Genomic DNA, 23,046 nt, shown 5'->3' with positions numbered 1-23,046 from the left:
ACTTATGGCCGGAAAATATTCCGGAAGGAAAGGTTCCCTTCATCGAAGTTCGGCTAGCTTTTCTTTTCTGTTTTAGTACAACTGTTAGTTTGAAAGGACCTTTTGTTGTTAAATCACAACCAAAAGGACAAATAATTAGAAAGGAAATAGCTTAAATGTCTGCCTACTCACTCCGTTCGGCAATTTTCTCTTGCAGTCTTAAAAATAAACTCATTTGCTAAAAACCACGGGTTCTCATTTGCAAGTTCTGAATGAAGCCCAATGTTGAATATTAATTGTTTAAGAGAAATCAAGTGAAAAAGAAGTGAGGAAATCAAAAGAAGAGAATGGATCCGTCAAACACTGCACCGAGGCAGTCAAAGGGAATCAACTAAACCAAAAGAAAAGAAACTCGTCAGAAGAACAGTCACAGCAGTGAGCAATGAGAGTCAGACTGAAGCGGCAACAAACATGGAGATAATTGACAGAGCCATGACAAAACCGGAGACAGGGGTGGGAGGAACAGACGAGCCACACCAGGACACACACAGTTGAGGAGGAGGAAGCAGCAGTAGAAACAATGCCATTACCTACTAAATCAAAGCCAAAGAAGAAGAAGAGGAGGAGGAGAACGAGAGAACAGAAACAGAAGGGATTGGGGTGCAAATATAAAATAGTACTCCCGGTTTAGTTCCGGTGGCGGCAGTGACACCCTACCTGATCTGAGCTGCTTGATGCGTCCGTTGTTGTTGGTGGTGTTGACGGGCAGGAAATCTTTGAACCAGGAGATGTCTGGGTCAGGGTTGCCGCTGGCGGCACAGAGCATGGTGGCCGTGCGAGTTCGCTCTACCACTTTCAACTGGGGGCCCATGTCAATGGTGGGGAAACCAGCGGGCAGTTGGTCCTCTGTGAAAACCAAGAGAAAACCATAGCTGTGAGCTCATTGAGTGCAAGTGAGAAGAGTGGGAGAGGAGAGAGCCAAAGGAAGACAGCAGACAATCACAATCAATAGGAGATTAGAATCAACAAGAATGTGTGTGTGAGTGGGAGAGCGAGACAGAGACAGACATACAGACAGACAGACAGAGAGATAGCGAGCGTGTAAGGGAAAGTGACATTTCGAGATGTGTATGTGTGCATTACGTTCATTCTGTTGTCATGTTCTAAACAGTTATTCAGTGACATAATTCTATTTTCTGATTCCATCCGAGTTATATTTTGCAGAAACCATCAAATAATACAAATAATAGGAAAATTGAGATTGAACATTTACATAACCACCAGTCACAATATTCAGTAAGGCTCTGCATTCAAAAATTGTGACACAAAACATAACAGATTTTTCAGACAGTTGACACTTGGGGTGTGTTTTGAGAATTTGTACTGCATCTCAGCGTGTGTACAAGTGCATATTGGATGGTGTGACAAGAGAGTGTACATGTGTCTCTGCCACGTTGCATAAGCCTGTCTCTTCCTCTGCCTGCACCACAAAGTGCTGCTATCAGAAAGTGGGGCTGCTCCCCTCGCTGTTCTTCGAGATGCGAGACAAGATAACTCCTGCAACTCCTGCTCCTGAGCAAACATTTTCTCTGTTTAACAAAACAAAGACAATCAAAGGCCTACATCAGCTTTTCTGGCCTTTGAGGCGCTTAGCAGGAATCTGACTCCCTTTCACAGTGAGAGAAGGCTTTTACAGAGAGCGCTGGGTCACATATCCCATCCAAAATGGCTTTTGCTTTACCTTGGTTAAGCTAACAGCTAACGCTAAAACACTAATATGGCACACAGAACCAATGCGGTTGGCATACCAATGAGGCTGAAGCACACCTTAAAGCTTCGCTCTTCCCATCTTGATAATTAGCTAATTAGCGTCTTTTTCCTTCCCTCTCACAAAATCCACCTATTCTGATGTGCGCTCTTCATTAAAGTTTCATGAGACACACATCAGGCTGGAAACAGCTTTGAGCAGCCGCTGTCTCTGTGCAGCTGACAACAGTCGTGGCTGCCTTCCAACGATGCTTTTGGTTATCTGGCAGGAGAGGATATTGCGGCGGGTAAATCCTTTTCAGGAATTCGACTTCATTACAAATGAGGAACTTCGTTTTGAGCTTCAAAGCTTTCCCTCTTCAAGTTAGTGTCCCAACCTGAACCAAGGTTTACTTGAACGATTGGATGCTGGTGATGAGGACATAAGAACAGAAATAGAATGCCATTCTATTGATATTCACATAGGTTTGACTGTCAACTTCTAAATAATGAACTTGGAGAGTGTCTTTGGGGCGATTCAGAGTAATTAAGGAAAGGGGGAAGGGGTCTTAATAAGACAACACAGGTTTAAGTGTTATTAGCAATACATCATGACACAAACACACAGTTTAGCATACATCTTCAATCCAAGGTGTTAAGTATCCTAAGTATCTTCTTCTCTATCATTGGCCATTAAAGAAATTAGGTATGCCCTGTGGGTTGGTTCACTTAAAAGTTTGCTGGCATCCCGTTTCCTCATCCTACATAAAGAGACTCACTCTCACACAACCTTGAATATGTGTTCCTCATTAGGCGATAGATATCATAGCGTAGCACACTGCTAATTTTAGCTCCATTGCGTCGTATTGAGCTACCTGTTGGGGCAACGCTACTGGCTATGTGCACTCTATTAACATCTTGAGTTACAATCAATCACACCGCAAACAAATGGAAATAAGTAACTGATCACAAGGCAACTAGTGAGAGGGAGAGAGAGAGAGAGAGAGAGAGAGAGAGAGAGAGAGAGAGAGAGAGAGAGAGAGAGAGAGAGAGAGAGAGAGAGAGAGAGAGAGAGAGAGGGAGGACAGGAGAGAGAGCCACAGAGTGTGTTGAGGAAATACACAACTTCCACTTTTATTTAGTAAGGAGTCTTTGGGCTATTATACAAAAATAAGTCACCACAAAACATGCTCTCTCATTGTATGGTAATTAACCATTGATAAAGGCATGGATTTGGTATCAGATAAGGCTTTAACTTGTGTCAATGTTGGATATTCATGCAGGTCCATCAAATGTAATACTGATAGTCCAAGTCTAAAATATGGACAACAAAATGATAAGGACTATTGTTATACTAAACCAGTGAGTCAAATTATTTACTTTTGGTTGTTAAAAAGAATTACAAGAAAAATAAATATGTATAACTTATCAACTATTTTGAAATACACCTCTCATGACTTAAGAGCATACAGTTAAGAAAGCTGGTCAAGAAGAATGCCTTAAAAGCTTTGCGGATTAATACATCAAATGTGACATTAAATCAACTGGTTACAGCCCACACTGTATTAAATAATGAGAAATGGTTTTAGATTCCAAGTAAAAAGAAGACCGGTAAAAAAGACAAGGACGCTACATAGAATGGTGTTCGTTTGAAGAGAGGGAGAGGAGGATGAGGTGGAGGAGAGGAATTAATTGAGCGAGGTAGCTCCCTCTCCAGAACATTCCACAGCCCGTTCCAAGGTCGAATGGAAAATCAGTCGATTTTTAAAGCGAGTCAAAAGCTACCTGCTCGAACACAATAGCCAGGAGCATGCCTCGGAGGACGCATGTTGAATATTATAATGGGATGTGACAATACGTGCAGCCTAGAAATCATTGTCGGAGAAAAGTACAATGTATTGTTGAGGGGGCAAAAAGGTGCTCAGGAGATCATAATTTTGCCGTCCTCTGAGAAATCAAAATTGCTCTTGTGCTGGGAAAAGCAATACCCTTGTTAATTTTACTCCGTAGACAAAGCTAGTTGAAAGAGAACACCGCAGGACACTGCCTACATGTTCAAATATATCCACTGTGTGGTCTTTGTCAGAATTTGATTGTTTGATACAAAATCAGCTTGAGTTTGAGAGATCTAAGGTATGTCAAAGCATTGTTCTTTCACGCCAGACAAACAGCTGTCTTGCCTGTTCAATTGTATTTCTTATGATGCCGTCTTCTAAACTACCATTTTACAGTATCCTGCGCAATTTGAAGTTGAATACTGTTCAAGGATATTTTGGCAACTCCTATCGTTTCCTTTTGGGGTGATAACGGGTTCAACTCCAATAACATAATGTATGGGCAGCTGACATCGCTTGAGCGGCAGTTCTGAAACCAGTGGTCTTGTTACAAAAAGTTGTCTGGCCTTTTGAACACATTCCTGCTTACTTCACAGTATGATATACAGTTCTTTAGTGCAGTCGTGCTCCTCCGTAGCAGCCAAGATGTCATGACATCAGAGGTATCTGCAGACACTGCCCGACCATAACTCTAAAACTACCCCCGTGATTTAAAAATACCAAAAAGGCACCTTTGGTCTTCCCACAGTCCCTTTTCACCTTCCTCTGCCACTCCCAGTAAATATGTTTACCTCATAGAATGAACTGCTCTGACTAAAATGTAAATAATTAGCATTGTGCTAATAAATGAGAAAATTAAACACCTTTCCTCCACTTCTGGTGTGATTAACAACTCAAATCGGGCCGAGCTGTGGCAGTATTTTCTTCAGGAGGCCAAGAGCCAAATAAAAGTAATCGCTAGTTAATTTATGCATCATGATGTTTGTTGTACGCCTTTTTGAAAAACGGTGGAATTATTGACAAAGTGTTAAAAAGGAATGAATGAATTAATCTAACTGGGTCAGAGCAGCTAGCAATTTGACTATGTGCTTTGTTTGCAGTTCTGCTAATAGTAAGGGCTTGGGTTTTCGACTTGCAGTTGCATAAATGATCAACACGGGCTAATTCGTTACCGCTCAGGGAACTATTGGCTGTTTCCTGTGATAGAATTGGAAATTGGAAAACGTTGAATTTGTGTGTGTGTGTGTGTGTGTCGGAGTTCAGCATGCATCACATCACCATTCTCTGTGCATTGACGTAAAATGCAGCATAAAGAGACCTCTGTGAGGGTTCTTTTTCACCTCACTGGATAAAAAAACCATGAAAGCTCAAGGACAGTTTAAGACAAGGGCAGTTTCATAACTTTGATCAAGACCATACTGTATTCAACAATGGATCTTCACACTAAATGAGATACAGGGGAGAAATGCTGAAGTCACCTTCTAAAGAACTGCTGAGCGCTGGTGCTTGATATAAAAGCACTTGCAATGACAATCTGCACACATTAACCAGTCAGGCCATCAGGTGCCAAGTATGCAAGGGTGGAAAAAAATACATTGGCTCAAATAGTACCTCAGTGTGCATGTTTTGGCTTAAGACCCTAGGTCATTGGACATAAGCTCAGGCTATTAGCAAATGATGTCTATCGATCAGTCTTATGTTTCCAATTTGTCTGCCTAACAACATGCTGCTCTCTCCATGATGATAAGGGAAGCCATACAAGTATCTTTAAAAGTCACTCATTTGGCAAAGCTTCAACTTTCTAACCAGCCCTCTAATTTGTCTTGACTGCCACCACCAAACCCTTCTCCCTTAACCCCAAAGAACGCTCCAAAAACGCCCTGGCGCAACACCCACTTTGCACAGTGGTGTAATTACAACTGACAAACATAAGTAATATTCTCTTTGGGAGGACCGCTAATTAAATCTGGCTAATTGGGTCTCGGCAGACCAGGCTAACATTTGGGATGAGATTAGTTACTGTTTACCCGACCAACTTAGCCCAGTTTGTGTAACGGTGGATGGAGTGAGAGAGAGAAGAGTGAGGAAGGAGGGGGTACCCTGTTTACAGAACGTTGTGGGCCTAATGCGGTTAACTCAACGGGGAGCGTTTCATTATCACAGCGAGGTGAACCAAGGGGCTGGATGTCTCCTTCTGCCACTCTATATTTTCTCAATTCTAACAGCAGATTTACACAGCTATTAGAAACCACTTCTTTGATGGACAGCTTCCTATTGACACTCCAAACACTTGATCTGGGGAGAGGAAGTCAGGAAGTGTGCACTTGCTGTGTGCCATTATTTGCTAGTTAACCACCCTCACATGATCCTGACTAGAATATTGAGCTGTGAGTGGAATATTTAATACATCTGGCAGTCAACACTTCTAATACAGCAAGGTCACCATAGTGGTTTCTATAATTCACACTGCATTCAACTTCAAAATGACCTAATAAGTACAAAGGGATTTGAGGGGAGGAAATAAGCCTTTTCTGTGGTATGGTGGACTCCCCCCCCCCCCAAAAAAAAAGGAATCCATAAAGACATAAACCTTTCCGGTCACATTCCAGCTTTAATTCCGTGCCTGCCGCACAAGGATTGGAGTCAGTCAGACCTTTTTCCCCCTCAGGCGGAACCAGACTTTTCACCCCAGGCTTGAGGTTATTCTTCTGGGAAAATCCCTGCAGGCCAAAATAAGATATATTTGTTGGACGTTTTTGAGCGGATACAATCTACTTAAAGAGGCTGTCACAGGTCAGTTGCTGTGGCGCAACGCGGGCGAAAGAGCGTGCTGAGAATCATTGTTGTTTGGGAATTGCTCCTGCCTGAAGATGGCGGATTATCGTAATGCTGGAATGTCGGTTGGGGGAACCGTTCAAGTATGACTCCCATCCGTCTTATATTTCTCACTCCTTTTAGCTTTATTGTACAGCATGCCCAGTTTAGGATTTGCTCTTATTCTTATTTTTGGTCCTGAGATAAGGTTTTTCATCCCAGCACAAAAAGGGCACAAAACATTTCCCATTTCCTTTTGAGTGTGACGGTAGTAACTATTTGCTTCCCCCCCCCTAAATCACACAGCAGCCACAGCCTTTTCTCCTCAGTATAGCGTGTAATGTTCAGTTAAGGCACACTGATTAGAAATGTAGCTGCGATCAAAGCCCCAAATAAATAAAGCAACATCCTGGAATATGAAGAATTTCCCGGGTTAGGAATGTTAACCAACCGTCTCTTTTGCTTCACCAACACTCCTCCAATGACAATAATTTAGTCCATGGCATGCATTGCTGATTGGGAATTAATTGGAAATTAGTTCTAATTAAGTCTTGGTTGCTTTATGGACTTGGACAATAGTGACCTACAAGTGCAGGCATGCAACACACACAGAAAAGAGAGAGCTGGAACAAGAAGGAACGAGAGAATGAAAGACAGAGTGCAGTGACCTCAGGAGAGGATAAAATGGAAATGATCTTGGCGATAAAAAAGGGTGCTGGAGTCCAGGATAAATCATCTAACAAATCATCTATCAGGGCATTGATGAGGGAGCGAAATCTGCAGGCCGAGAAAACCTGCCAGAAAAGGCGATCTAAGGATGACTGGCACCGTGACGCACTCAGGATTTGACCATTACTCCAGGACACTGGCAGATGTCCAACAGTGCAGGATGTGTGGGCAAATGGTTTTCGACAAAGACCACAGACTGTGCAACACTACTGTTATTGAGTTCATCCGTGCCAGCCCCTCTGTTTCAATACTGTATGTGACCCGGAGGGTTACGTGGTAGTGTAGCATGCCTAGGATTTGGTATTCTATTGTGCTGATAACAGACCATCTTTTGTGACGGGAGAACACTGTTTCTTTAGTTTTGCCATGGACTATATTATTTTAAGGTGCTTTTGGTTGAGACACAAACCTTTGAAGAAAAATAAGCAATGTTGAGTAGGACAGCTTCTTGTACTACGACAGCATTCGCTCTAATTTGACAAACGTTTTTTTTCCCATAAAGTGCAATACAACCAGTTAGTACACCCGCTAAAGGGCGAACCTGAATCCTCTTCAACAAAATGTTCCTCTCTCTGCACCCGTTCAACTAATGTATTCAATTATGTTGGCATTCGAGAGGGAACTGTTAATTATGCTTTTGTTTTCTCTCAAAATTACTCAACCAAATGTAAGAGCTCTTCAGTAACAAAGGCAGACAGTCATTTCTCTTCTTGCCAAATCTATGACGCCATTTGCTCTCCTTTACGCTATCTCTCATTCTCTGTTTTCCCCTACATCTCTCACCCTCCCTGCTGTTGTTTTCCTCTCGCTCTACCTACAAGGTGCAGTTCTCACCGCGGTAAAAGGGTGATCTTTTACAGTCTAGCACATCAATGATGACAGGCCTCTCAATCTACCCACATTAGCTTTATCAGCTATGTACAGCTGGGTTGAAATATTCAAAAATGTGGCAGTTCCACCTCAAAGAGAGCATTTGTATGGACGCAATATTGTCTGGCTGTGTTTCTCCACTTATCCATCCATCATTCCCTCCATAAACCCTCTACAGAGGTGAAACGTGTCCCTATATGTATTTTTTTACAAGGAAATTGAACTGCAATATCATTCTCTTGATCATACTACTGATTTATCTTGTGCCCTCGGACGAGTGTGCACAATGTTTGACTGTGATTTAATTAGCTTATTCCTTTTACTTTTTAAAGTGGAGTTTTCGCTTGTGCCAAGGCAATTCAGTCAGCACGTACTCCTCTTCCTTTTGAAACAGAAACAGGGCTACAGGTTAAGTGAGGCACGTCTCTGAATTCAGATTTCCCTTAGAAACTTACCCTTCCAGGGTTATTTTTGCTTTAATATAATTGATATCCTATAATGAAATAAATTGATTTTTAAATGAATTCTGTATTTTAGGTTTCAAGCAGAACAGGTGGGTGAAGCACATCATAAATAAAGGGTCTAGGAAATGAAAGAGATTGACACAATACAAAACAGTCCTATCAATTTCATACTGCTGACGTTTTGGTTTCACTGCCTTCTTTCTCTGGCACTGTCTTGAACAAGAAAGCTGTCACCTAAATGATGCTTTTAACGCATCTGAACCGATAAAAGGTGTGCTGACGGTGTGCTCTCCATGTGGACTAAGATAGCTGTTCTGTATGTGTGTGTGTGTGTGTGTGTGTGTGTGTGTGTGTGTGTGTGTGTGTGTGTGTGTGTGTGTGTGTGTGTGTGTGTGTGTGCATGACAGAGATTAGGCTTGAGCTCTTGAGCGTAAATGGTTATTGACCACCAGGAGTTTGCGATACTGATTTGTCAATCGACTCTTTACTGATAGCATTTCGGTGCGAGCTACTCAAACACAACATATCCCTTCAAGACACACTGCTGTACATACAGGGCTTGTTTAAGACACTGCTGTACATACAGGGCTTGTTTAAGAATTACATGTATGCCCATCATACTGCAACTTGATCCCCCCTCTTATGGGATTCCGTTGGATTCCTTGTCAGATTATAAACGTCTCAATGTTGAATACTTGGAATACTTAAGATGCAAGTGAAAGTGATGACCTTTGACCATCAATGGACTCAAGTCTCTAGTGGAGGGGAAGGTGTAGCAAACCAAGCAGAGATTGAGGTAGTCACCTGGAATGCATTTCAATTAACAGGTGTGCCTTCTTAAAAGTTAATTTGGGGAATTTAGTTCCTTCTTAATGCGTTTGAGCCAATCAGTTGTGTTGTGACAAGGTAGGGGTGGTATACAGAAGGTAGCCCTATTTGGTAAAATACCAATTTCATATTATGGCAAGAACAGCTCAGATAAGCAAAGAGAAACGACAGTCCATCATTACTTTAAGACATGAAGGTCAGTTGATACGGAACATTTCATGAACTTTGAAAGTTTCTTCAAGTGCAGTCGCTAAAACCATCAAGCGCTATGATGAAACTGGCTCTCATGAGGACTGCCACAGAAATGGAAGACCCAGAGTTACCTCTGCTGCAGAGGATACATTCATTACAGTTACCATCCTCAGAAATTGCAGCCCAAATAAATGCTTCACAGAGTTCAAGTCACAGACACATCTCAACATCAACTGTTCAGAGGGGACTGTGTGAATCAGGCCTTCATGGTCGAATTGCTGCAAAGAAACCACTACTAAAGGACACCAATAAGAAGAAGAGAACTGCTTGGGCCAAGAAACACGAGCAATGGACATTAGACAAGTGGAAATGTGTCCTTTGGTCTCGAGTCCAAATTGGAGATTTTTGGTTCTAACCGCCGTGTCTTTGTGAGACGCAGTGTGGGTGAACAGATGACCTCCGCATGTGTAGTTCCCACCGTAAAGCATGGAGGAGGAGGTGTTATTGTGTGAATGGAGGAGGAGGTGTTATGGTGTGGGGTGCTTTGCTGGTGACACTGTCTGTGATTTATTTAGAATTCAAGGCACACTTAACCAGCATGGCTACCACCACATTCTGCAGCGATATGCCATCCCATCTGGTTTGGGCTTAGTGGGACTATCATTTGTTTTTCAACAGGACAATGACCCAACACATCTCCAGGCTGTGTAAGGGCTATTTTACCAAGAAGCAGAGTGATGGAGAGCTGCATCAGATGACCTGGCCTCCACAATCCCCTGACCGCAACCCAATTTAGATGGTTTGGGATGAGTTGGACTGCAGAGTGAAGGAAAAGCAGCCAACAAGTGCTCAGCATATATGAGAACTCTTTCAAGACTGTTGGAAAAGCATTCCAGGTGAAGCTGGTTGAGAGAATGCCAAGAGTGTGCAAAGCTGACATTAAGGCAAAGGGTGGCTATTTGAAGAATCTCAAATCTCAAATCTATTTTGATTTGTTTAACACTTTTTTGGTTACTACATGATTCCATATGTGTTATTTCATAGTTTTGATGTCTTCACTATTATTCTACAATGTAGAAAATGGTAAAAATCAAGAAAAACCTTTGAACGAGTAGGTGTGTCCAAACTTTTGACTGGTACTGTAGTATATGATGTTCACTCTAAGATATGGCAGATTGATTATGGGACTGATTGAGCATAATCTGGGTGTATCGCAGCATCGCATCATATGAATCTTATTAGGTCATCTCGATCGAACTAAAAGCCTCTTCCATTTTATACAATATCGGATTCTCTGTTTAGATCTTCACTCGCACATAATCGCCTAGTTCTGACTAGCTTCATCCCCAAATAGGCTTCCTTCCATCAAAAGGCATTAGATAACCGTCAAAGTACTAATACAATCATGGCAGACGAAATCCTCATAACCAGCACTTAATAAACGAGACACAGCATGCGGGGGGGGGGGGATTTCCCAAATATATCATTCAGGCTTGTACTTGGCAGACAAGTACAAAGCTCAGAGTCAACCGCAGACAGGACTGCCTTAAAACACAGCAGGGATTTCTGGACTACAGCCTTTTTTTTTTTTTTTTTTTTTAACTAGGAACTAACACAGCCATTGACTTTACTTTGTTGGAAGTTGCCCTCAAGATAGGCATTGGTGAAACAACCTGTTACGTAAAAGGCATTTGATAAAATCTGATCTGTGGAAATACTACGCTAGTGGCTCTAAAGCAACAAAAACAAAAACAAACAGAGAATAATAAAATCTACCCGCAGGACTTGTCGGTCCACCCTAATCTCTTGTGGATTTAGAAAGAAAATGAATAGTTCACATTTGTAGCGAAAACCCCTGACCCAGTTACCGCTGTGTAAACAGACCGGCTGATGGGAGTTACTCAAAATCCAGCTTTCTGTCAATAATCCACTGACTGTGTTTGGACATGCTTTTGTTCTAGGTGGAAATATGTTCAGCCATTTCCTTGCCAAGTGTGACACAGATGACTGTGTTCAGGTGACACTGGGTAAATAGTATTTGGTATTTGGTACCGTGAGCCAAGTACAGCTGGTGTTGATAGTCGTGTAATCTTGAGCTGCCTGCGCGTAGACCACTCTCTCCTAAAAAACTACTTTAAAGTTTGTTAAATACCGTGGCTTACCAAGACATTTAGTAGAAAGAAAACAAATCTTCTGCTAGGAATCGATTTAAGATTCAGTATTTTTGGAACGGAGGAGACTAATTAGTTGCCGTGAGTCCGAGAACACAAACACTTGCATCTTTCATAGCGTGATAGTGACGGAAGGAGGGGGGGGGGCAGTATAAGCAGGTCAGAAACCAGGCAGATGGAATCATAACACTAGGCCTATCTATCGGCAATCAAAATCTGTATCTCGCAATGAAATGCTGTATTTCACAATTTCTTGGCTTGCAATGTTTCAAAACTTCAGCAGGGCCTATCATCAATCAATAGACTGAGATATTCTACACGCAACATACCGAAGACTGAGCACGCACTCGTATCATTAGCCAAGACAACTTTTCGATTAGGGGTTAAGGTTAAGGATTCCAATTTCTTTTAAATGTTTTAACGTTGAAATGTTCACACCCTTAATTTTTTACCATGCCTCCCAAACAAAGTGGCATCAACTGTTTCCTGCAAAACAAAGGGATGCAAATAATTTAGAGAGCACATAAAGTTAATTAGCAAAAAATGCAGGGACCAAGTGTGAAAATGAAGCACATTCAACAGCTGCTGAAATGTGTTTTTCACCTCTATCGCCTGAGGGGTCAAATAGAATTTGAGTTGTGAAATTGTGTCCGGTCTGTTCATTAATGATCGTAATGTATCAGCTTTGACAAGAAGCTAGGTATCCCATTACAAATATGCATGGCAATTTCTCTAGGAGTAGGAGGGAGAAAGGGAAGGAGAGAGAGAGAAGAGAGAGAGAGAGAGAGAGAGAGAGAGAGAGAGAGAGAGAGAGAGAGAGAGAGAGAGAGAGAGAGAGAGAGAGAGAGAGAGAGAGAGAGAGAGAGAGAGAGAGAGAGAGAGAAAGGAAGGAGAGGAAGGAAAGCGTGAGAGGAAGAGACGGAGAGCGGGAGGAAGGAAGAGAGAGAGAGACGAGGTTAGAGGGTGGGGGGGAGGAGAAAGCTCTCTAACCTCAGGTGTCCATTCTGTCTCAGTGAAAAATAGCATCCTCTCCCCACTCGCTCTCTCCACTGATTGTTTCATGTATTAATCCCCTTTTAGATTTTATAATTAATTCAATGCTTCTTATTTGCTATTAAAAACCCTCGGCTAATGCGTAAGATTATGGGGATTCCATTGCTGAGTCAATCAATTAATCATCGGCTGCTTTATTTTCTATTTTCCGAAACCTCTTTCACAGACAAACACGCCCACTCATTCTTCATTCAGGATGACACTGAAAATGTAAAAGTACAGGAGTCAACGTATAGAGAGGAGCTTTAAAATCGATTAGCTAACAGTAAACTGGAGCCTCTTTTAAAAAACGTTTTCCCCCCATAAATGCATGCAAAATGCTCAGTCTTGTCAATACCAGGATAAATGAATGTTATTTTTATATGACAGGTTCATTACGAGGACAAATGGCCTCTCACAGAAATCACACTGTACCGAGCTGAACACTGCTCCTGCCAAACCAAAAATCCCTTCCATTGCAGCTTGACAGATAGGGGAGGGGTGGGATTTCTTAGGCCAGCCCCTCTAAACTGACCCCACCCACTGTTCCTCCGTGCCTGCAGTCCCTGTAGCCCCAGTCGCCAATCTGTTACAGCCATCGATGTCTAGCAGACTAGCAGATCACATCAGCTGACCTGAGTGCAACAGAAATGTACAGTTGAAGTCGGAAGTTCACATACACCTTAGCCAAATACATTTAAACTCAGTTTTTCACAATTCCTGACATTTAATCCTAGTAAAAGTTCCCTGTCTTAGGTCAGTTAGGATCACCACTTTATTTTAAGAATGTGAAATGCCAGAATAATAGTAGAGAGAATGATTTATTTCAGCTTTTTTTCTTCATCACATTCCCAGTGGGTCAGAAGTTTACATACACTCAATTAGTATTTGGTAGCATTGCCTTTAAATTGTTTAACTTGGGTCAAACGTTTGGGGTAGCCTTCCACAAGCTTCCCACAATAAATTGGGTGAATTTTGGCCCATTCCTCCTGACAGAGCTGGTGTAACTGAGTCAGGTTTGTAGGCCTCCTTGCTCGTACACTCTTTTTCAGTTCTGCCCACACACTTTCTAAATGATTGAGGTCAGGGCTTTGTGATGGCCACTCCAATACCTTGACTTTGTTGTCCTTAAGCCATTTTGCCACAACTTTGGAAGATCCATTTGCGACCAAGCTTTAACTTCCTGACTGATGTCTTAAGATGTTGCTTCAATATATCCACATAATTTTCCTTCCTCATGATGCCATCTATTTTGTGAAGTGCACCAGTCCCTCCTGCAGCAAAGCACCCCCACAGCATGATGTTGCCACCCCCGTGCTTCACGGTTGGGATGGTGTTCTTCGGCTTGCAAGCGTCCCCCTTTTTCCTCCAAACATAACAATGGTCATTATGGCCAAACAGTTCTATTTTTGTTTCATCAGACCAGACGTATGATCTTTGTCCCCATGTGCAGTTGCAAACTGTAGTCTGGCTTTTTTATGGCGGTTTTGGAGCAGTGGCTTCTTCCTTGCTGAGCGGCCTTTCAGGTTATGTCGATATAGGACTCGTTTTACTGTGGATATAGATACTTTTGTACCTGTTTCCTCCAGCATCTTCACAAGGCACTGGGGCCTTCTCTCCACAGGCACTGGGGCCTTCTCTCCACAGGCACAAAGCTCTGTTTACGCTCAAATGCACGCCTAGCTTTGCAGACTGCACGTCAGCTCAGACAGATGTACTACCTTTGAGTGGTGGAGATCACTTAAAGGGAGCACGGTGGAAGGGAGGGAGGAAGGGAGGGACAGCTGAAAAGAGAGGGGTCGCTGCCTCCATCTACCACTTTGTCTTTGTATGCCTCTCTTTCAGCATTTCTTCCTGTGACTCCTTCCTCCTATCTTTACATCAGTCTGTGTTTTTATCCCTGTTTATCTACCTTTTTCTTTCCATCAGGCATCTCTACAGCTCATCCTGTCTTTCTCCTACTCTCTCTCTCTCTCTCTCTCTCTCTCTCTCTCTCTCTCTCTCTCTCTCTCTCTCTCTCTTCTTGCCTCTGTTTAGGATTTCACTTAGCATATTCCATTTGCTGTCTCTTACCCTGAGCGATGAATCCATTTACCTTAGAAAATGGAACCTCATTTGTTTAGGGGGGGATGTCTTCTTCGTCAACTTATCCATCATCAGCACTTTTTTCTGTTATTATTACTAATATCAAGAAGAGGAGCAGAGGAAAAAACAAAAAGCTACTTCCGAAAAGCTTCGAGCTATTTGCCAAGTACAAAGGATAAATGCCAGTCTCTTTATTTTTTTGCTTCATCACCCGGGAGGCCTTCATTCGGGAGCTCTGGTTTTAACAGTCCATCAACTTACATTCTCTCCTTTGAGCACATTAAGCATTTGTAAATAAAGAAGCCGTGGCTAGGAATACATAAACAGTGCAGCAGTGCGGTTTCTTTCATAAAGATGCTTTGTGATGATGCCCTTAACGCTTAATGCCATGAGGATTTTTAGTCATTTCAATCTCTCCATGTTTTAATGTACATCTTATTGTACGTCTAACCTGTTCCAAATCACTTGGAGTATGTATTATATATGTTCTGCTTTGAAGAACTGTTTTTTAACTGTATTGATGTGCATTCCATCATGTACAGTTAACTGCCAAAATAAAGGAAACACTTGAGTTAATGAGGAACAAAGTATATAGAAAGCAGGTGCTTCCACACAGGTGTGGTTTCTGAGTTAATTAAGCAATTAACATCCATCATGCTTAGGGTCATCTATAAAAATGCCCAGTTGCCCATTATTTTGGCTACCATGGCTAGATGGAGATCTCAGTGACTTTGAAAGAAGGGTCTCAAAGGAGCATATAGGGATTAAAGGGTGGGTGTGTGTGTGTCACCAGATCTCAACCCAAATGAACATTTATGGGAGATTCTGGAGTGGCGCCTGAGACAGTGTTTTCCACCACCATCAACAAAACACCAAATTATGGAATTTATTGTGGAAGAATGGTGTCGCATCCCTCCAATAGAGTTCCAGGCATTTGTAGAATCTATGCCAAGGCACATTGAAGCTGATCTGGCTCGTGGTGGCCCAACGCCCTATTAAGACACTTTATTTTGGGGTTTCCTTTATTTTGGCAGTTACCTGTATTAGTATGTTTTCTTTACATTCAAAGCCATCTTGCTATTCTAGGAATATAATAATATGGGTATTCCAGGTATAATTTATTAATTAAATGTAGCATTGAGATAAAAAATATGTTATTATATTCCCATGAAGCTCCAACAAGGAAACAGACACAGTCTTTCTCTATCTCACTGTCCCTTTCCCCACCTCTCTCCCTCCCCAATAGGGTGAGAATGGAAGCATCCAAGACACATGAGATAAGGAATACAGTCTTGAGATAAGGAATACAATCGCATCCACTAATCATTAACTAGTAAATAACACCCACATAGTAGCCTGTTTAGCTCCACAACACATCTATAGGAGCGCAAGGGGAGTGGGAGGCCAGGGGAGTGTCAGAGACCAGGTGAGCCTCCCAGCCGGGCAGGAAAACAAGACAGAAGGCCTGTGAGATATCATATTGGTTCATTAATCTTCATGTACCTTACATTCAGAAACAGCCAGGTCAGTTTGGTCAAACGGGCGTTCCTAATGACCTGGCGGCAGGTAGCCTAGAGGTTAAGAGCATTGGACCAGTAACCGAAAGGTCGCTGGTTTGAATCCCCAAGCTGAATAAGTGTAAAATCTGTCGCGGCACTGAGCGAGGCACTTAACCCTAACTACTCTGGATAAGAGCGTCTGCTAAATTACTCAAATGTGACTCGTTTAATTTATTTTTTTTTTTTTTCCTTTTTTTGGGACATGTGAACTTTCATGTGCCTTAATAACAAACTTGTATTCCATCCAGAAATACAAATACAATTGTTAAATTACGAGCCTAGTTGGTTTAGCCATGAAAAAAGACAGGAACCTTCCCACTAGCCATGATTGGCTGAGATAATGTATGGGCTGGACATGCCGGGAGATGAGTTTGGATTGGTCTGCCATGTAGCACGCTTCTGTCTATAACGTGAGCTGTTCAGTATGTGTTGACAGTCCTTTCTACCATGTCGTTTTTGAAAGATATAATGTTAGCCATCGAGAACTACAAAAGTTTTGCTACTTTTCTCAACAACATTAATGCCCTGAATTTAGCAGGCACTATCGACAGATCAGTAGGAAAAAGTGATGGGCTACTTTCTGCACACGCTACGGTCAGTGTGAACCGGAGTGACTTGACACAAAGCTGGCCAAACAAGATGTAGCTACAAACAAAACTGAGGTAAATGGCTCCAGTCTGCCATGAAGTGTTCATCCATGTATACAGAGTCTAGCTACATTTTCCAGATATACGTTTCTAATTTAGTCAGAAAGTTATTTTTATTGCAAGTTAAAGCATACTGTTAGTTAGCTATCAAATGTTAGCTTGCTGGCTCGCTAGCTAATGTTACATGTATGATCTGTGTAGTAATATTATTCAAATCAGAAACCCATTTGCATTGCTAGTTATAGCCTACTGTTAGCTAGTTAACGTTGAACCTAGTTTGTTAGCTTTAGCTACCTGCAGATTCATACTACAGTTTTGACAATGTTTGTATTGGTAGTAGTATGAGTTGCGGTTATGCCGGTTCATTGCTTAGCAAGCTAGCTACCTAGCTAGCTACATGTCTAAACAAAAGACTCCACTTCAGCCGGATTATTATATGACCCATCAAATTAGCAGGTGTGTCTGAGGGTGATTACAGCCATCGATTGTATTTCATGAACATGTGTACATGTCTAGACAATAGTGACCCATCCACTTAGTGGGTGAGGGGTGGTTATAGCGTTTCCTTCACATTACCCATCAATGTGTGTTGGGTAAACGTCATCTAATAATGATAACATATTTATACAATATTTTTTTCTGGACATTTTCTGTTTTTGATATTGCAAGTATGCAAGTACTATCACTGTACCGTTTACACCTTCTGTATCCTGTGCATGTGACAAATAAACGTAGATTTTATTTGATATAGCGTTTGTTTACCACATAGCCTCATGTGAATCATTAAAGAGATGGGTGGGACTAAGGCTTAAGAGGGTGTGAACAATGCTGAATGAGTGTAGACGAAGAGCTCTCCAGTAGGTGTACCAAAACATTCAAGGGCAATTTTCTCAAAAGTGGGTTTACAAGTTTATCAACTTTCAAAGCAGAATTACTTTCCCATTGTTCCTCAACTGCAGTGTATGATTCACCATTTTCTAGCTCTGAGTCTCTACTTTTATCCAATGTAAAAAACACAATTTAAAATTTAGCTACATAAGACCGAATCGAGGCGGTCGTTCACAAATGTAAACTGTGCTTAAAGCACATTATTGACCTGCAGTATTCATCGATTCATTTTTGGGTTTGAAACAGGCTGGGTGGATTTTCTTTGCAGACAGATACATTTTAAAAAGAGCACGTGCTAAAGTGAAGTAAAACATTGGAGTGGTTTTGTGTATGTAATGTGCAAGGAAGACATATTTTGGACACCAAAATAGTATAGAATTATAGTCAGATTACTCCTTGAATGACGACATGCAAACTTTTTTAACTTGCAAACCATACTCTCCAATATAAGAACACTTCCCAATTTTCTCCCTGAACCATTTTAGCGTAACAGCACTGGGATATTTTACAGGTCATGGCTCAGTTCTCATCCATTTGGGCATGGTATCATCTTGATGCATATTCCAGAGAACATCTACAGTAAATGTCTGAGAGAACAGACTTTATACAAGTTCATGTCCACCTGAGAAGGGCAGTGCTCCGTAAATGGCAAAAGGAGAAAAAAAGGTATACATTATTGAAATGATTGGGGCTAAGAGCATGCTACAGAAATGGGAGATTACTCATACTTGGGCTAACACTAGGCAGAACAGACATCTTGGCTCCCAAAAGGCCTTAATGGAGTCAGGTTACATCATGCTTTTCAAATAAACAGACAGAAGTTTTCCCAAAGTTACTGCCGCAGAAGTTGGGGTTTCTCCACAGGATGTGGGTGGTTTAGCGGCATGCATTACATGGTTATATCTAGGCTCAAGGTCTAGTCATAGGACACTTGAACCTCGCGAGGTGAGTTTGAAACTTGTGGGAAACGCTTGGTTCGAGAGACTTGTTCCCAATGTGTTCCATACATCCACCAAAATTCAATGAATTAGCAAAGAATGTCATGTGACACTGCAAATAACTCCAATGCTTTTGTCTAACATAATTGTGATTGCTTTACTTACACTACCGTTCAAAAGTTTGGGGTCACTTAAAATAACATCAAATTGATCAGAAATACAGTGTAGACATTGTTAATGTTGTAAATGGCTATTGTAGCTGGAAACTGCTGATTTTTAATGGAATATCTACATAGGTGTACAGAGGCCCATTATCAGCAACCATCAGTCCTGTGTGTTCCATACATCCACCAAAATTCAATGAATTAGCAAAGAATGTCATGTGACACTGCAAATAACTCCAATGCTTTTGTCTAACATAATTGTGATTGCTTTACTTACACTACCGTTCAAAAGTTTGGGGTCACTTAAAATAACATCAAATTGATCAGAAATACAGTGTAGACATTGTTAATGTTGTAAATGGCTATTGTAGCTGGAAACTGCTGATTTTTTAATGCAATATCTACATAGGCGTACAGAGGCCCATTATCAGCAACCATCAGTCCTGTGTTCCAATGGCACAATGTGTTTGCTTATCCAAGTTTATCAATTTAAAAGGCTAATTGATCATTAGAAAACCCTTTAGCAAATATGTTAGCACAGCTGAAAACTGTTGTGCTGATTAAAGAAGCAATAAAACTGGCCTTCTTGAGACTAGTTGAGTATCTGGAGCATCAGCAATTGTGGGTTCGATTACAGGCTCAAAATGGCCAGAAATAAATAATTTTCTTCTGAAACTCGTCAGTCTATTCTTGTTCTGAGAAATGAATGTTTCTGGCCATTTTGAGCCTGTAATCGAACCCACAATTGCTGATGCTCCAGATACTCAACTAGTCGCAAGAAGGCCAGTTTTATTGCTTATTTTGAACAGTAGTGTATATGTCTTGTAAATATTCTATTTATTTTTGCATTGTATTTGTAAATATTGTACATTTGTATGATTTGTGTACATGCAGGGCTCCCTTGAAAAATAGCCATTGGTCTCAATGGGAGTATCCCAGCTAAAATAAAGATTAAAGGCTCAGTGCAGTCAAAAACGTGATTTTCCTGTGTTTTATATACAGTGAGATCCAGACTATGAGGTTAAAGTGCAGACTGTCAAGCTTTAATTTGAGGGTATTTTCATCAATATTGGGTGAACCGTTTAGAAATTACAGCACTTTTTGTACATAGTCCACCCATTTTAGGGGACAAAAAGTATTGGGACAAATTCACTTATACAGTGCATTCGGACAGTATTCAGACCCCTTGACTTTTTCAAAATTTTGTTATGTTACAGCCTTATTCTAAAATTGATTACATCGTTTTTTTTTACCTCATCAATCTACACACAATACCCCATAATGACAAAGCAAAAACAGATTTTTTGATTTTTTTTTCAAATTTATAAAACAATAAAAACTGAAATATCACATTTACATAAATATTGAGACCCTTTACTCAGTACTTTGCTGAAGCACCTTTGGCAGCGATTACAGCCTTGCGTCTTCTTGGGTATGACGCTACAAGCTTGACACACCTGTATTTGGGGAGTTTCTCCCATTCCTCTCTGCAGAACCTCTCAAGCCCTGTCAGGTTGGATGGGGAGCATCGCTATTTTCAGGTCTCTCCAGAGATGTTCTATTGGGTTCAAGTCCGGGCTCTGGCTGGGCCACTCAAGGATATTCAGAGACTTGTCCCGAAGCCACTCCTGCGTTGTCTTGGCTGTGTGCTTAGGGTCATTGTCCTGTTGGAAGATGAATCTTCGCCCCAGTCTGAGGTCCTGAGGACTCTGGAGCAGGTTTTCATCAAGGATCTCTCTGTACTTTACTCTGTTCACCCTTGCCTCGATCCTGACTAGTCTCCCAGTCCCTGCCGCTGAAAAACATCCCCACAGCATGATGCTGCCACCACCATGCTTCAACGTAGGGATGGTGCCAGGTTTCCTCCAGACGTGACGCTTGGCATTCAGGCCAAAGAGTTCAATCTTGGTTTCATCAGACCAGAGAATCTTGTTTCTCATGGTCTGAGAGTCTTTAGGTGCTCCAAGCGGGCTGTCATGTGCCTTTTACTGAGGAGTGGCTTCCGTCTGGCCACTCTACCATAAAGGCCTGATTGGTGGGTGCTGCAGAGATGGTTGTCCTTCTGGAAGGTTCTCCCACCTCCACAGAGAAACTCTAGAGCTTTGTCAGAGTGACCATCGGGTTCGTCATGAAGGTATAATCTTCGTAAATGATATCATAGGCAGGACTGGTGGAGTTATGTCGCACATGCAGCTAACAAAAACATAAGGAAATATCTGCTCTACCCAAAATTACAACCAAATAATTGCAGCATTTCCGCAAAAATGGAAGAGGAAAGTGGGAGGGGGAAAAAGTAAGGAACTTCCCTGTCGGCCCTGCATTAAAGATCATAATTGGTTAAAGAAAATTGTGATAAATAAAAAAGTATACACGTTTAATTTAAGGACCAAAGGAATGACAGCTGTCCCATATAGATTGCAAAATAGTTGGGAAGAGATTTTTGACGTACTGATTCCATGGAACATGGTTTATGAACTGATACGCAAAATGACGTCAGATTCAAAACTATGAATTATTCAATTTAAATTATTATACCAATAGAATGTTATTTATATAGGGGATACAATCTTCCCAGCTCTGCAGATTCTGCTGCGAAGAGAGAATCATTAGATCATTTGTTTTGGTACCGTCCATTTGTAGCTTGTTTTTTGGAGCTAACCCTGCAGATAGCTCTACTGGGTGATCTGAAAAGTCATAGTCAATCGATCAATAATATAATAATACTTTTAGCAAAAAAAAAAATTCAATTTACAATCTGTAGAAACAATTAGAATAGAAATGTTCAGAACTTTTGTGAAACATCCCAGTACAGTTGAAAAATATATGGCAAATTGAAATCCAATATGGATGGTGTTAAGAGATAGATGGGAGGGGTTGAATGGAGCATAAGGTTGGGACTAATAACAACTAATAACAACAAGATAACTAATGTAAAACACACTGTGTCCATAATACATATATAGGTTATAGGTTAAGAACTTTTGTGAAAGAGCACAGTTTGAAAGATATGGCATATAAAATTTAGAAGCTAACCGGATGGACATCATGAAAATTATCGGAGAGGTTGAGGAAGTTCAGGAGTAAAATCAAACAAAATAGAACTATTATAAAATTGACTGTGTCCATAAAATGTATTTAGTATGTATAAGCTGGAAGTAGAGGCCTAAGCTTTGTTGTTCACTAGTTTACCCCAATTAGGGGAGGGGTGGTAGGGTTAGAAACTAATAAAGGAAAATATATTTTAAAAAAGGATATGTATGTACAGTGGGGGAAAAAAGTATTTAGTCAGCCACCAATTGTGCAAGTTCTCCCACTTAAAAAGATGAGAGAGGCCTGTCATTTTCATCATAGGTACACATCAACTATGACAGACAAATTGAGAATTTTTTTTCCAGAAAATCACATTGTAGGATTTTTTATGAATTTATTTGCAAATTATGGTGGAAAATAAGTATTTGGTCACCTACAAACAAGCAAGATTTCTGTCTCTCACAGACCTGTAACTTCTTCTTTAAGAGGCTCCTCTGTCCTCCACTCGTTACCTGTATTAATGGCACCTGTTTGAACTTGTTATCAGTATAAAAGACACCTGTCCACAACCTCAAACAGTCACACTCCAAACTCCACTATGGCCAAGACCAAAGAGCTGTCAAAGGACACCAGAAACAAAATTGTAGACCTGCACCAGGCTGGGAAGACTGAATCTGCAATAGGTAAGCAGCTTGGTTTGAAGAAATCAACTGTGGGAGCAATTATTAGGAAATGGAAGACATACAAGACCACTGATAATCTCCCTTGATCTGGGGCTCCACGCAAGATCTCACCCCGTGGGGTCAAAATGATCACAAGAACGGTGAGCAAAAATCCCAGAACCACACGGGGGGACCTAGTGAATGACCTGCAGAGAGCTGGGACCAAAGTTACAAAGCCTACCATCAGTAACACACTACGCCGCCAGGGACTCAAATCCTGCAGTGCAAGACGTGTCCCCCTGCTTAAGCCAGTACATGTCCAGGCCCGTCTGAAGTTTGCTAGAGTGCATTTGGATGATCCAGAAGAGGATTGGGAGAATGTCATATGGTCAGATGAAACCAAAATAGAACTT

The 23,046-nt window shown here is 41.3% G+C and overlaps 1 protein-coding gene across 5 annotated transcripts in view; it reads right to left on the bottom strand.

The window, feature by feature from the left end:
* LOC311132985 (receptor-type tyrosine-protein phosphatase delta-like) overlaps positions 1-23,046 on the bottom strand; it is a 121,560-nt gene that overhangs the window by 82,327 nt on the left and 16,187 nt on the right. For all 5 annotated transcript variants that reach the window (XM_084166390.1, XM_084166393.1, XM_084166391.1 and 2 more), the window contains exon 3: positions 697-885. In XM_084166390.1, the coding sequence (XP_084022516.1) occupies positions 697-850 (154 nt within the window). In that variant the 5' untranslated portion in view covers positions 851-885. The remainder of the gene's footprint in view (positions 1-696; positions 886-23,046) is intronic.

The sequence above is a fragment of the Coregonus lavaretus genome (genome assembly GCF_964263955.1).
Source record: "Coregonus lavaretus genome assembly, chromosome: 7".
Taxonomy (NCBI): Eukaryota; Metazoa; Chordata; class Actinopteri; order Salmoniformes; family Salmonidae; genus Coregonus; species Coregonus lavaretus.
Note: the sequence above shows the minus strand (reverse complement) of the source record. Positions and strands in the feature narration are given on the sequence as shown.